Source organism: Hoplias malabaricus, chromosome 6, assembly GCF_029633855.1.
Source record: "Hoplias malabaricus isolate fHopMal1 chromosome 6, fHopMal1.hap1, whole genome shotgun sequence".
In the NCBI taxonomy this organism is placed as follows: domain Eukaryota; kingdom Metazoa; phylum Chordata; class Actinopteri; order Characiformes; family Erythrinidae; genus Hoplias; species Hoplias malabaricus.
Window position 1 is genome coordinate 46,762,118 of NC_089805.1, and position 16,004 is coordinate 46,778,121.

A 16,004-nucleotide genomic window follows, 5' to 3' on the forward strand; every position below is an offset into this window, starting at 1 on the left:
TGTATTTGTTTTGTAAACCGAAATAAACACTAAACTAAATGAAGCGGGATTTAAAATCAATATTTGATGTAATCACCCTTTGCCTTGGAAACAGCATTTATTCTTCTAGGAACACTTGCACACAGTTTTTGAAGGAATTTGGCAGGGAGGTTTTTCCCAACATCTTGGAGAACTAACCACAGATGTTCTGTTGGTAACGGCTTGCTCAAATCCTTCTGTCTCCTCATGTAATTGCAGTTAAACTCAATGCTGAGATCAAGGCTCTGTGGAGGCCATATCATAACTTCCAGGACTCCTTGTTCTTGTTGATGCTCAAGATCAGCTGTGTTTGCGGTTGTTCTCTGGCTGCTGAATAAACTTGTAGCCAATCAGATGCCTCGATGACGGTATTGCATGAAGGATAGTTATCTGCTTGTTTTTCTCAGTATTAAAATCACTACCCTGACTCAATCCCCCAACTCCAACTCCATCATGCTTCACTGTTGCCTGCTCATTACTGTACAACTCTCTAGCCCTTTGGTGAACAAACTGGTTTCTGTTACAGCCAAATATGTAATATGTTGAAACACCAGTCTGCTTTGAAATCTGTGCCTAGGAGAGACTTTGCTGGTGCAGTAGAACTACCTTGTGTCTTGTTGCTGTGCTCAATCTTTTTTATTCTTAACACAAATTACCAGTCCACATATTTGTTCTATAGATTATCTCCAGAGGATTATTTAACACAGAGGCACTACAACTGCTGTTGGCCCCTGCAGCAATGTTTCTGGTGTAAGTTCCGAAATCAAAAAAAGTAGTAAGTATCTGCAATATTATGGCTACTGAAGATTAAAATGTTCTTTTGGACCGTTCCCAAAGTAATTTAAATTTAGAAAATATCAAAAAGGTCCAAAATACACCCTCCCTCTTCGGGGAGACTTGTTCGTTCCGGAAGAGTCGCAGAGACCAGTCGAGTGAAGTTCAAAGCAAATCAAAGTATTTATTTAACAATACTGGATCCAGGAGAACTTAATACATTGAGAATACCCCTCCCAAGTAAAGCTCTGACCTCCCAAGATCTGACTCCATCAGTTATACCCCATATGACGTATACCCTGCTGGTGAGGTGTTTCTGGCTGATTAGCATATATTAATATGCATAATTTCACGTGTTAGTACTCAGCTCTTCGCGTGCAAGTTTCAAATGCATCCCGTGACCCCAAAGACATTCATTATCCAGTCTGACAATATACCTTTTCTTCCCATGCCTCCTTCTCCTGTGAGCAAAATTTAGGGAGTTCCTAATGCACTTCAAGGTCAACAGCATGCCCCTACACTTCAGTCCTCCTGACTAACACTGTGATTAATGTCAGCGTGGTAAAAGCCTAAAGTGCACATCTGTTCAAGGTTAGACGTTTAAGAATTAAGAAGGTGTAAATATCACGTGAGTCATCATGCCAGTTAGTCGTGCAGGATCTAAAATGTTTACTACATGTGTAAATGCTACATGCTGATTAATCATTCATGCATATAAGGTACAAGATTTCACACAATGAATATGTAGTTATAATTACTAATTTTAACTAATCATCATTTAAGGATATTTGTCCACAAACACAAAATAATAAAATTGTTTCCTACAACACTACTACTGTTTTTTTGGTTTTCTTTTTTTTTTTTTTTTTGCTCAGAGTGTGGCATGTTTAGTTTAATCGCCTTTTCCACCTCTAGTGATAATGTTATTGGCTGTGTTTGTGCTAAGTGCCATATAGTTAGTTCTCTGGTGGATAGGGTGGACCAGCTAGAAGTGTAGGGCTTATTATTATTAAGGGATAAACTGTGAGATTCACTGCTAGCAACTCTGGGAGCCTTAGGGAGTGTCAGCACCCCCTCAACTCCGGCGTGAGAGCCCTCACAGTGGGGTGAATGGGTGACATCTCTGCGGCAGAGCCAGAAAGCTAAGGCTAAAGCTAATGCTGAAGCCAAAGTTAATCCACCAGGACACCACGATCCTCCGACTTGTATGTCAAACAGGTTTTCCCAGCTCAGAGAACCACCTGCTGAGGAGCCTGTTAAAAGTGCCCTGGTTATAGGAGACTCTATTGTTTGATACATGAAGTTAGCTACTCCTTTAGGGGCACCAGCAGTAACAGTTAGCTGTTTACCGGGAGCCAGAGCGCCGGACAATAGTGACTACCTTAGACTGTTAGCTAATAGGAGATATTCGAGGATAGTTATCCATTTAGGGACCAATGATATTTGCCTACGTCAGTCCGAGGTAACTAAGTGTAATATTTGAGAGATAATTAAACTGGCCCAGACAATGTCAGTACATTATTTACATTATACATGTTACATTAGACACAGTACACATAAGAAAGCATAACCTGAACTTTCATTGCTACACAGACAATATGCAGTTGTACATATCAGCCATGCCTGATAACAAACACAGATTAAAGAATGTGGAGGACAGTGTAAAAGGCGTGAAAGACTGGATGTTGTGTAACTCCCTCCTTCTAAACAGTAATAAAACAGAGGTTCTGCTTCTGGGTCCAAAAGTGGCAAAAATCTTGCTGACTTTCCAGTTAAACCTGGTTCAGCAGCAAAAAACTTTGGCATCATAATTAATTCAGATTTATCATTCGATCAGCACATATGTAGTATTACTAGGCCAGCGTTTTTACATCTGTCCTAGCCTTATCCATGCATGAAGCAGAATCATTAATACATGCCTTTATTTCTTCAAGGCTAGACTACTGTAACACACTACTGTCAGGATGTACTAGCACGAATTTAGCTAAACTTCATATAGATTAAAATCTGTATCAATTACAAAATACTTTTATTGACGTATAAAGCCCTACATGGGCTCACTCCTGAATACCTGCACGACCTTATTTCCTATTATGAGCCTCTATGATTACTCAGATCACAGAATACTCACTTTTTAATAGTTCCCAGAATTCAGAAGGCCTCAGCTGGGTAAGAGCTTTTTCTTAAAAAAGCTGTGAAGTGATCTTACAGAAAATATTCAGGACTCAGACACAGTCTTAATCCTCAAATCTAAGCTGAAAACTCACCTGTTCAGTTTAGCTTTTGGTAGTAAATGTAGCTTAGATTAACGCAGGGTCTATGGATACAAGGAATGATAGTAAACTGAGACGCTGGTGTCATCCCACGGCTTCACACGATCACTCAGGTTTGTTGATGGTGGAGCGGAGGGATTCCTGTGTTTCAGGTCTGTGTGTCCTTCTGGTTCTCTCCTTTTAATTAAAGCTGTCATAGTCAGATCTGCCATTAGCCACACTCTGGAAATGGTCACATTCACTGTTTTTGATGCTGTTTTGAAGGCAAAAGATTTGTCACATCAAATATTGATTATATTCACTTTACATTTTTTTTTAATTTGACAACATTCAATTATTTATTCATTCATTGTCTGTAACCCTTATCCAGTTCAGGGTCATGGTGGGTCTGGAGCCTACCCGAAATCACTGGACGCAAGGCAGGAACACACCATGGAGGGGGTGCCAGTACTTCACAGGCACTTTGTAATTCTACAGTTACACTTGGTTGTCCATTTGTTACTTTGCATACATTATTCATCCACTTTCTCCCTGTTCTTCAAAGGTCAGGACCACTACAGGACCCCCACAGACAGGTTGTGAGTCATTCTCAGATCTGCAGTGACACTGATGTGGTGGTGGTGTGTTAGTTTGTGTCATGCTGGTGCGAATGGATCAGACACAGCAGTGCTGCTGGAGTTTTAAACCCCTCAGTGTCTGGACTGAGAACAGTCCACTGACCAAAAACATCCAGCCGACAGCGTCCTGTGACACTGATGAAGGACTAGAGGACAACCGACACACACTGTGCAGCGACAGATGAGCTACTGTCTCTGACTTTACATCTACAAGGTGGACCAACAAGGGAAGAGTGTCTCACAGAGTGGACAGTGAGTGGACACAGGGTTTAAAAACTCCAGCAGCACTGCGGTGTCTCATCCACTCGCACCAGCACAACACACACTAACACACCACCACCACGTCAGTGTCACTGCAGCACTGAGAATGATCCACCACCACATCAAACCTGCTCTGTGGGGGTCCTGAGTGTATGCTGAACATTGAAGAACAGTGGATGACAGGGGAAAAATAAAGTATACAGAGCAACAAATGAACTATATTCAGTACCTGTAGAACTACAAAGTGCTCCTGTGGTCAGTGGAACTGGGAGAGTGGAGAGTGAGTGTAGAAACAATGGAAGGGTTATAATATTACAGTTGATCTGTGTACCCTAGAAAGAGGAAACGAAATTGCTGAACTGGTAAGTTGAGCTTGAACATACATAGCACCTCATTTTTCCAAATAATCTGTCAGCCATTTGTCCACTATGTTTCTTCTCCAGTTCCAACTCTACCGTTAATGACAAAAGTAAAAGAAGCATCAGGAGTGGTAGTGTTAGGAACATAAATACAACAGTGGCCTCAGCACAAATACCATATCCACCTTTCTCAGCTAAAATCATGACATGGCTGAGTGAATTTGATGTCATCAAACCTGTGGCTTGCATTTGCTCTAACAGGGCCTTAACGGCATACATTATATACTTAGCAAGATGCTTTTGATTATAGAAAATGTAGCTAAACTACACTCTTATTCACCTGGACCCAAGACAGAATAGAGACAAAGTAGCAATTTTATTTTATGATTTAAACTCATCTGGAACGTCTTTCAGCACAAAGATAGCATTTGAGTAAATGACCACCCACCTGTCCGGCTGGACACTGGTGGATGACTGTTGAGCTGCTGCTCCACGCTTCAGACCAGATGCCCACGCTCCAGCAACCACCAAGTGCCTTTGAGTTGCCCGCCCTACAATGACGTTTTCACAGACTCCTAACTATTATTACCAGTAGATTGACCAGAGGAGGATAGGTCACCCCTTGTGAGCCTTGGTTCCTCCCAAGGTTTCTTCCTCAGCTGAGGGAGTTTTTCCTTGCCACTGTCGCCCCTGGCCTTGCTCACCTGGGGATTTTTACATTCTTTACATTTTTATATTCAATGTTAAAACTTTGTCTAACCGGAATTGTGTGAAGCTGCTTTGTGACAATTCTGTGGAATGTGAGGTCTTGATGAGAGAAAGTCAAAGTTTGAATCCTAGTGTTTTTTCATTTCTTGATCTGGATCCATCCTCCACTACAATATTATAAGCCTGGTACCCCACTCATCATTACGCCTAAGCCAAACAGTGACTAATAACACAAACAAGCACTTTATTATTCAACCACCACTTCTGTCACAGTGCTTTTTTCTGTGTTCTTTGATGACTCCCCATTTCAGATTGTGCAGTGGGCCCTAACACAGGATCATTGTCACCAATAAATTCATCTGGGAACTCAGCTCATTGTGATTATTCTGTACTACAGCCTTAGCCACTGCACTAGAATCCGGTTCAGAGGAAGGGATACACTCAACCAATTTAGAAAACATGTCCACAATCACCAAAACATGTTTTTACCCTCACATGGGTTTCTGTCTATGAAATCAATTTGTAAGTGTTCAGTGAGTACAGTGGGTGGTGGGTGAGCCTAGAGTGACCCTTGCCTTTGTTATTCATTTCTTGTGGATCAATTAGAGAAGCATTTTGTAAACCACTTCTTTCTTACTTCTGCCATCATTTCTCCCTCTGACATGGTTACGTCCATGTGTCAGCTTGACAAAGTAAGGAAATAAGTGCTTTGGAAGGCAAGGTTTTCCATCAGTTTAACGCCAAATGTCATTCCCTTTTGTACATCCCTTTTGGATCTTTCTTCCAAAGTTCATGTTCTGGGCCAGTTGCATGCATAGGTCTGTCACAATAGCTATTTGATGATCTATATTATTTTTCCAGATATAATTTAGATTTTATAATAATAATAATAATAATAATAATAATAATAATAATTGACCATTTTATACCACTGAATTTAAGATAATATAAGAGAGTAATAATGCAATTACACACTTTGAAGAGCAATGAATTTTCAGTAAATCACATTTATAATTAATTAAGAACATTCAGACATTGGAATTGGACATCAAACTTTTAAAAAAAGTATAACCACTGTTTTCAATGAAATCCACAAAATGGCTCCAGAACAAAGAGATAAGAGACAGGTGTTGGAAATGTAGCTGCTTGTTTTGCTGTCCTGTCTGCAGTGGTTTTATTTTGTGCTAGTAAAACGTGTGTGTCATTAGTGTGTAAATAGACAGAACACATGCTGATATGGATCTCACTCTGAGACTCTGAGACATTAAAAAAATAGAACCTGTGATCACTCCAGCAAAGCAGCTGAAACTTAAACAGGATGCTAAGAGTGCTGCCTACACAAAACTGCCTGACCACAGGAAGAGAAGAACACACATAGATAAGGATATTTTTATTTATTCAACTTGCACAGTAAAGTATTATGGACTCCCTAGTCACAGATATGCTGTGCCCTCAGTGTTGAACTACTGCTATAGCTATAGTTTAAGCTTATGCATGCTGACCTTAAGAACTCTCTCTGCCTGAAGATACAGAAGTGCTCGAATATGTCTTATGCAAGACTGTTCATTAGATGAGCGCTCAAGCTAATCATCCACATTTTGCAACAGTAGACTCCCCTGAGGAAATACATAGTCCTCCAGATCTTTTTTTTTTCAAAGCTGTCTTAAAAATATTGGGTGACTCTGCATAATTTACCTTTAAATGAGGAAGTAGACCTTGGAATCTGGGTGGAGTGTGTCACGCCCTCGTCCCGTTTAGTCTGTTTTCCTTTCTCAGCACATGGCTTTGTTTTGTTTATGTTCATGCCCCGCCTTTGTTCCGCCTCCTCGTTCCTTTCCCTTGTTATCCGTCTCAGGTGTTTCTCGTTTGTTATCGTATTTAAGTCCCCTTCCCTCGCTTCCTCGTGTCGTTCATTGTTCCATGCTTCGCGTTAATTGTGCTTCGTAGTGTTCCTAGTTTCTTGTACCTTGTTACGTGTTCCGTTCGCGTTGTTCAAGCCTTGTTGTTCTTTGTTTCGTTTGCCCTGTTCTTCGTATTGTTTGTTTCGTTTCCCGTGCTCGTTCCTCTTGCTCGTTTCACGCTCGTTTCATGCCCTCTAGTTCGTTTGTGTTTGTTCTTGTAAATAAAGTCTGTGTTCTCAGCGTTTGCGTCCGCCCTCCGTCAGTCCGCACCCCTCATCCCTTCACAGCCCTAACAGAATGAACGACCCACACATGGACGCAGCTAGCACGGACTATTTTTTCAAAGAGGCGTTCAGGAGGGTACAGGAGTCTTTAACGGTAGAGGTGGGTGATCAACCCGCTGTCCTGCAATCCTATATGGGAGTTCCCCCGGAGTTTGAGGGGACTTCAAACGTAGAGGGTTTCCTGCTTCAGTGCCAACTGTACCTTAACCACCTGACTGTTCCGGCGCCGCATGAATTGATCCAAGTGATGTTTATGAGATCCCGTCTTAAAGGGAGAGCACTGGAGTGGGCTGATCGAGTGCTGGGAGAGAGAGCCCTGCATATCACAGTGGAGACATTTAGCGAACTAATGAGAGCCAGATTTTCCCGTTCGACTCCCGAGGACATCTGCGCAGGACCCTCTGCTCCCGAGGACTACCCCCTCAGGTCTGGGGAAATTTTTTGGGGGGGGTTAAGGGTAGGGGCTGTTAGCCTTCAGCCTCAGGACGACGGAGGGGAGGCTAACAGGGGCGCACCTCTAGGGGATCCCATGAGTGCGCCCGTTAAAACCCCTAAACCCTTTAAAGCTTCAGCGCGAGCCCGGCGGGCAGCACAAACTCCCCTCAGCATGAACGCGGCGCGCGCCTCTCCTGTCTTCGTGAGCGCGACGCCCGCCTCTCCTGTCTTCGTGAGCGCGACGCCCGCCTCTCCTGTCTTCGTGAGCGCGACGCCCGCCTCTCCTGTCTTCGTGAGCGCGACGCCCGCCTCTCCTGTCTTCGTGAGCGCGACGCCCGCCTCTCCTGTCTTCGTGGACGACGTTGCAGATTCCTCTGCCTCCGTGGACGTCGTTGCACTGTCTCCAGTCTCTGTGGACGACGTCGCAGATTCCTCTGCCTCCGTGGACGTCGTCGCACGTTCTCCAGTCTCTGTGGACGACGGCGCAGATACCTCTGCCTCCGTGGACGTCGTCGCACGTTCTCCAATCTCCGTGGACGACGGCGCAGACTCCTCTGCCTCCGTGGACGACGTCGCTGCAGGTTCCCCTGCCTCCGTGGACGACGTCGCTGCAGGTTCCCCTGCGTCCGTGGACGACGTCGCTGCAGGTTCCCCTGCGTCCGTGGACGACATCGCTGCAGGTTCCCCTGCCTCCGTGGACGTCGTCGCAGGGTCTCCAGTCTCCATGAGTGCGGCTCCCTCAGCCGCTCCTCTGCTCGTGAAAGTGGCCCAGCCGGCCGCTCCTCTGCTCGAGAAGGCAGCCCAGTCGGCCGTTTCTGCCCCCGAGACTGTTGCTACGGCCGTGTCTGCCCCGGTGACTGTAGATACGGCCGCTTCCGGTCGTACCCGTAAGACGGCCCCAAGGACTTCGGGGCCGCTCCCCAGAGCTGTGCCCAGGCTGGTTCCTCGGACTGCCCCGCAGACATTTGCCAGTCCTGGGCACCCCCAGGTTATTTTGATGCCACTGTCTGTCCCTGTCCTAGTTCCTGTCTCTGTGCTTGTCCCTGTACCCTTGTCTGCTTTCGTTTCTCTTCCTGTCCCTGTTACCGTGTTCGTGTCTGTTCCTGTGAACGTCTTGGTACCTGTTCCCCTGCCTAGTCCTGTCCAGTCCCCAGTTATGTCCCCTGTTTCGTCACCAATCGTTGCTCCTGTTCATTCCCAGCACCCAACCCCAGTCCAGTTACCCATCTTGTCACAAGTCCCATCTCCTGTCCTGCATCAGTCCCCGTTTCAACCTTCTGTCCTGTCTCGAGTTCAACCCCCTGTTCTATCTCAGTCCCCGGTCAGTGTTCAGTCTAAGGTCCAGCACCCTGTCTTGTCACAAGTCCCGTCTCCTGTTTCAAGTTCTGTCCCCAGTCCGTTCTCTTCGTTTTAGCGCTTTGCCACCCGTCTTTAGTTTTTTCGTGTCTCTATTTCTAGGTTCTTCTCTGGTTTCTCCCCTTTGTCAGTCTTCTGTTCTGTCCTAATTCTAGTCTCTTGTCTCCTGCCCCACGGTTCCTTGTCTTAGTCCCTTGTTTTCCATGCTCCCTCCTGCGCCAGCTTCTGGGGGGTCTAGGTTACGCGCCCCGGGAGTTGCGCGTTCAGGAGGGGGCATCTGTCACGCCCTCGTCCCGTTTAGTCTGTTTTCCTTTCTCAGCACATGGCTTTGTTTTGTTTATGTTCATGCCCCGCCTTTGTTCCGCCTCCTCGTTCCTTTCCCTTGTTATCCGTCTCAGGTGTTTCTCGTTTGTTATCGTATTTAAGTCCCCTTCCCTCGCTTCCTCGTGTCGTTCATTGTTCCATGCTTCGCGTTAATTGTGCTTCGTAGTGTTCCTAGTTTCTTGTACCTTGTTACGTGTTCCGTTCGCGTTGTTCAAGCCTTGTTGTTCTTTGTTTCGTTTGCCCTGTTCTTCGTATTGTTTGTTTCGTTTCCCGTGCTCGTTCCTCTTGCTCGTTTCACGCTCGTTTCATGCCCTCTAGTTCGTTTGTGTTTGTTCTTGTAAATAAAGTCTGTGTTCTCAGCGTTTGCGTCCGCCCTCCGTCAGTCCGCACCCCTCATCCCTTCACAGCCCTAACAGAATGAACGACCCACACATGGACGCAGCTAGCACGGACTATTTTTTCAAAGAGGCGTTCAGGAGGGTACAGGAGTCTTTAACGGTAGAGGTGGGTGATCAACCCGCTGTCCTGCAATCCTATATGGGAGTTCCCCCGGAGTTTGAGGGGACTTCAAACGTAGAGGGTTTCCTGCTTCAGTGCCAACTGTACCTTAACCACCTGACTGTTCCGGCGCCGCATGAATTGATCCAAGTGATGTTTATGAGATCCCGTCTTAAAGGGAGAGCACTGGAGTGGGCTGATCGAGTGCTGGGAGAGAGAGCCCTGCATATCACAGTGGAGACATTTAGCGAACTAATGAGAGCCAGATTTTCCCGTTCGACTCCCGAGGACATCTGCGCAGGACCCTCTGCTCCCGAGGACTACCCCCTCAGGTCTGGGGAAATTTTTTGGGGGGGGTTAAGGGTAGGGGCTGTTAGCCTTCAGCCTCAGGACGACGGAGGGGAGGCTAACAGGGGCGCACCTCTAGGGGATCCCATGAGTGCGCCCGTTAAAACCCCTAAACCCTTTAAAGCTTCAGCGCGAGCCCGGCGGGCAGCACAAACTCCCCTCAGCATGAACGCGGCGCGCGCCTCTCCTGTCTTCGTGAGCGCGACGCCCGCCTCTCCTGTCTTCGTGAGCGCGACGCCCGCCTCTCCTGTCTTCGTGAGCGCGACGCCCGCCTCTCCTGTCTTCGTGAGCGCGACGCCCGCCTCTCCTGTCTTCGTGAGCGCGACGCCCGCCTCTCCTGTCTTCGTGGACGACGTTGCAGATTCCTCTGCCTCCGTGGACGTCGTTGCACTGTCTCCAGTCTCTGTGGACGACGTCGCAGATTCCTCTGCCTCCGTGGACGTCGTCGCACGTTCTCCAGTCTCTGTGGACGACGGCGCAGATACCTCTGCCTCCGTGGACGTCATCGCACGTTCTCCAATCTCCGTGGACGACGGCGCAGACTCCTCTGCCTCCGTGGACGACGTCGCTGCAGGTTCCCCTGCCTCCGTGGACGACGTCGCTGCAGGTTCCCCTGCGTCCGTGGACGACGTCGCTGCAGGTTCCCCTGCGTCCGTGGACGACATCGCTGCAGGTTCCCCTGCCTCCGTGGACGTCGTCGCAGGGTCTCCAGTCTCCATGAGTGCGGCTCCCTCAGCCGCTCCTCTGCTCGTGAAAGTGGCCCAGCCGGCCGCTCCTCTGCTCGAGAAGGCAGCCCAGTCGGCCGTTTCTGCCCCCGAGACTGTTGCTACGGCCGTGTCTGCCCCGGTGACTGTAGATACGGCCGCTTCCGGTCGTACCCGTAAGACGGCCCCAAGGACTTCGGGGCCGCTCCCCAGAGCTGTGCCCAGGCTGGTTCCTCGGACTGCCCCGCAGACATTTGCCAGTCCTGGGCACCCCCAGGTTATATTGATGCCACTGTCTGTCCCTGTCCTAGTTCCTGTCTCTGTGCTTGTCCCTGTACCCTTGTCTGCTTTCGTTTCTCTTCCTGTCCCTGTTACCGTGTTCGTGTCTGTTCCTGTGAACGTCTTGGTACCTGTTCCCCTGCCTAGTCCTGTCCAGTCCCCAGTTATGTCCCCTGTTTCGTCACCAATCGTTGCTCCTGTTCATTCCCAGCACCCAACCCCAGTCCAGTTACCCATCTTGTCACAAGTCCCATCTCCTGTCCTGCATCAGTCCCCGTTTCAACCTTCTGTCCTGTCTCGAGTTCAACCCCCTGTTCTATCTCAGTCCCCGGTCAGTGTTCAGTCTAAGGTCCAGCACCCTGTCTTGTCACAAGTCCCGTCTCCTGTTTCAAGTTCTGTCCCCAGTCCGTTCTCTTCGTTTTAGCGCTTTGCCACCCGTCTTTAGTTTTTTCGTGTCTCTATTTCTAGGTTCTTCTCTGGTTTCTCCCCTTTGTCAGTCTTCTGTTCTGTCCTAATTCTAGTCTCTTGTCTCCTGCCCCACGGTTCCTTGTCTTAGTCCCTTGTTTTCCATGCTCCCTCCTGCGCCAGCTTCTGGGGGGTCTAGGTTACGCGCCCCGGGAGTTGCGCGTTCAGGAGGGGGCATCTGTCACGCCCTCGTCCCGTTTAGTCTGTTTTCCTTTCTCAGCACATGGCTTTGTTTTGTTTATGTTCATGCCCCGCCTTTGTTCCGCCTCCTCGTTCCTTTCCCTTGTTATCCGTCTCAGGTGTTTCTCGTTTGTTATCGTATTTAAGTCCCCTTCCCTCGCTTCCTCGTGTCGTTCATTGTTCCATGCTTCGCGTTAATTGTGCTTCGTAGTGTTCCTAGTTTCTTGTACCTTGTTACGTGTTCCGTTCGCGTTGTTCAAGCCTTGTTGTTCTTTGTTTCGTTTGCCCTGTTCTTCGTATTGTTTGTTTCGTTTCTCGTGCTCGTTCCTCTTGCTCGTTTCATGCCCTCTAGTTCGTTTGTGTTTGTTCTTGTAAATAAAGTCTGTGTTCTCAGCGTTTGCGTCCGCCCTCCGTCAGTCCGCACCCCTCATCCCTTCACAGCCCTAACAGAGTGGAATATAGAAATAAAATGTATTTGCTAAATCAATTACGAAAAATGTGTGGTGACGCTTGGCACTTGGGATAAAGTAGTGTGTGGATGTGGAACCTAGAGATTTGAATGGTCACATTCACTGCCTGTAGCCCTTTACAAAATGTCAGTTTCCAGAGTCTGGACTGTGGAATTTGGGCAGGGCACAAAAATATCTGCTTAAGCTAGAGGAAAATATAGATAGATAGATAGATAGATAGATAGATAGATAGATGTTTTACGATAAAACAATATTGTAATTGTGATTACTCATACATTTAATGCAAGTTAAAGTCATGTCAGGTGTTGGAAATGTAGCTGCTTGTTTTGCTGTCCTGTCTGCAGTGGTTTTCTTTTGTGCTACATGTGTGTTGTCATAAGTGTGTAAATAGACAGAAAACATGCTGATATGGATCTCACTCTGAGACTCTGAGACATTAAAAAATAGAACCTGTGATCACTCCAGCAAAGCAGCTGAAACTTAAACAGGATGCTAAGAGTGCTGCCTACACAAAACTGCCTGACCACAGGAAGAGAAGAACACACATATATAAGGATATTTTTATTTATTCACCTTGTGCAGTAAAGTATTTTGCATCTTACATGCACTTTACATATGTATTCAACCCTGGTTATATATTCATTCATTCATTCATTCATTCATTATCTGTAATCGACAGACAGACAGATACAAATCATCATTGCTTAGTATAAATACAAGGCAACAAAATGCAGTTAACATCTACCAGAAGTTCAAATAGTAGCATAGTGCAAAGAGAGACGAGTACAAGAACAAAGAGTAACAGGTGCAATAAATATAAATACAGGAATCTGTATGTACTTAAGTATATGTCAAGCCATATTGAATATATACATATGTGAGTCTGATACAATTTGGTATACAATATGCTTAATATTTAAAGAGCATTATTAATATACATATATAATAAACTAAATATTCAAACAATGGGGTTATGCCACCTATGGGTTCCTGAGGGTACTGAGCTCTTCTAAGTCTGTAGTCTCCCTTGGCAGGGACCATGACAGGTGCAGCCATCTTCATTAATCCTTCATATTATTGGTTTTGGGCCCAAAGTTGTGTTTTGCCTGTAAGGGGTCCGTTTTACTTATCATATATGTCAGTCTCCCAGTCCAGCTGTTCAGCTAACTGGAACTATGGCTGTATATTTTAATATTAGAGAGTCTGTTGTGTTTGAACATTTCCTTACATATGCATACCAGGTCTGAAATGTGTGTGTACCAGCGGCGATTGCTTTAAGACTGCAAGGGAAGCTCAGCTTCCCCTAAAATGTAAAAAAATAAGTGATCAAATATATACTGTTGTGTGTACATGTCATTGAATAAATATGCATTACAACGCGCTCAACTTTTGTTCAGAATCAGCTTCTTATCACTGGTAAAGACGCGGCTTTCCTCTCAATCATTCCCGCAGCTTCACAGTGATTTAAACAGTTCAATAGCGAAGCAGCGAAGTGCAGCAAAACGAGATGAGTCATTGGATAAATGCTGGGCTTTGTCCCGCCCATCGGACGCTCAGCGTCTCTGGGGGTCTATGGGGCAGTGGGCTGGCCTCGGCTGGCCCGGACGCTCAGCTTCTGCATGATGATTGGATGATCTGTCTGAGGCTGAATCCTTTTTAATTGACAGCGAAATGAGCGAATCAGCGATCCTTTGGTGTAGAGATCCGTGGGAGCACAGGCGGACACACTTCACATGGGCCAAGGCCGTTTAAGCAGCCTAGCTCTGCTGGCCATTGAGAAGACACTAGTCAAGTCCCTGGAAAAGACGCCTTGTTGGTACGACAGGGTCACAGATCATTTTCTTAAAAAGGAACGGAGGGTAGAATTTACGTAAAAATAAACCGACACATTTTATGATGTAGGCCGAAATTGAGCTTCCCCTCCTTGAAAGACCAGCATCCGACACTGGTGTGTACATATATTAACCCATGGGCCTAACTCTTCCCTGCTGGCTTCCAGTGGCTTCAAGGGAGAATGCTCAGATTACACCAACTGTGCATGCAAACAGTGCCAAACAAACCATTTTGGGTGTCTGTGAAAGCCATAAAGGCCGAGCATTACAAATGGAACAAACCTATTCTGACTGGAAACATATCACCTTGCTGAAATGTATCATTCATTCATTCATTCATTCATTATCTGTAACCGCTTATCCAATGCAGGGTCGCGGTGGGTCCAGAGCCTACCTGGAATCATTGGGCGCAAGGCGGGAATACACCCTGGAGGGGGCACCAGTCCTTCACAGGGCAACACAGACACACACATTCACTCACACACTCACACCTACAGACACTTTTGGGTCGCCAATCCACCTACCAACGTGTGTTTTTGGACTGTGGGAGGAAACCAGAGCACCCGGAGGAAACCCACGCGGACACAGGGAGAACACACCACACTCCTCACAGACAGTCACCCGGAGCGGGAATCGAACCCACAACCTCCAGGTCCCTGGAGCTGTGTGACTGCGACACTACCTGCTGCACCACCGTGCCGCCCTATTGAAATGTATCATTACTGTCCAAAAAAATCACATATCTTCCAAAAACTTTACCCTATTAACTTTCAGTGGAAGTTGATGAAAAAAGATATTCAGAGTCATTTTGGTGCATTTCTATTGGTCCATTCACCATGAAATTTTCGCAGAGTGTTAAGGACAGCTGCTGTGTTCAAATGATGTAGTAAACTAAAATGGAAATGCATGTTTTTAATCAGACAGCAACAATAAGCTCCTTTAAAGCATCACCTCCATTCAGACACATATGATCTCCTAAAACACTGAATCATTTCTCCACACCTCAGGACCACCAGTAATGATAACCCACTACTCCTTCTGATGGGACTGTAAGTGGTTCCATAACTCGCTCACCTGTAGTACCAATAGTTATTAATGATTTTCCACATGATGTAGGTGATCTGTGAGAATGAGATTTCAGAAACCGAAGGTAGTAGCTCCTGAACCTACTAGATTTGTGAATGGATGGCCACTGCCCATCATTTGCACTTGAAGCCTGGTTTCTAACGTTTTTGTTTTTTAATAATTGGAGTTATGTAATACAATTTTGGGGGTAGGGCCAAGCCCGAACTCCTCCCCTCAACCCTATATAAAACCTACAACTCATGTCATTCCCGTGTCAGACAGACTCACTCCCATCTCCAGCTAGTCCCCACCTTTTCTCTTGTATTCATCTATCCAATAAAGGGATTTGGCTTCACAAATGTCCTGCATCCACTGAACTCTTGCCCAAAATAAATGAGTTGACCTTCCCGTTTCAACTTTCTCTGTCGTGGTCCGTACTGGCAAATACGAAATTGGGACTTACCTATTCCTGGTTGTCATCCTCCTCCTCCACTCACACTTCATGGGTTCCACCTCAATGGACCCTGGACACCCTCAGTGTCAGTCTGCTTGCTTCACCTCTTCTTCACTGTCTGCTTCTTTGGGCAGTTCCTGGTGAACTGACCCTTCTTTCCTCTTGCAAAACACTCCTCCAAGCAGCCCCTACCTCTTCCTCTTCCACTTTGTCTTTTGCCTCAGAAGCAGCTGGAAACTCTTAAAATACCTCAATCCTTTTCCAGTTCCTTTGCTTTTATTGCATTTGTCAGGTTTGGACAAACTGGTTGTCAGAAAATTGCTCACTTCCATCATTGATGTCTGGGAATGACATCCACACCTACTTCATTTAACTCAGTGTCCAATGTCTGTAGACCTG

The 16,004-nt window shown here is 46.3% G+C and overlaps 1 protein-coding gene across 1 annotated transcript; it reads left to right on the plus strand.

Moving 5' to 3' along the window:
• Positions 1–7,208: 7,208 nt before the first annotated feature.
• LOC136700259 (calphotin-like) lies at positions 7,209–11,563 on the plus strand. Its single transcript, XM_066675539.1, has 6 exons — positions 7,209–7,621; positions 7,762–7,862; positions 8,245–8,951; positions 9,671–10,140; positions 10,281–10,381; positions 10,617–11,563. The coding sequence occupies exons 1-6, from the start codon at positions 7,209–7,211 to the stop codon at positions 11,561–11,563; spliced, it is 2,739 nt and encodes a 912-aa protein (XP_066531636.1).
• Positions 11,564–16,004: the final 4,441 nt, after the last annotated feature.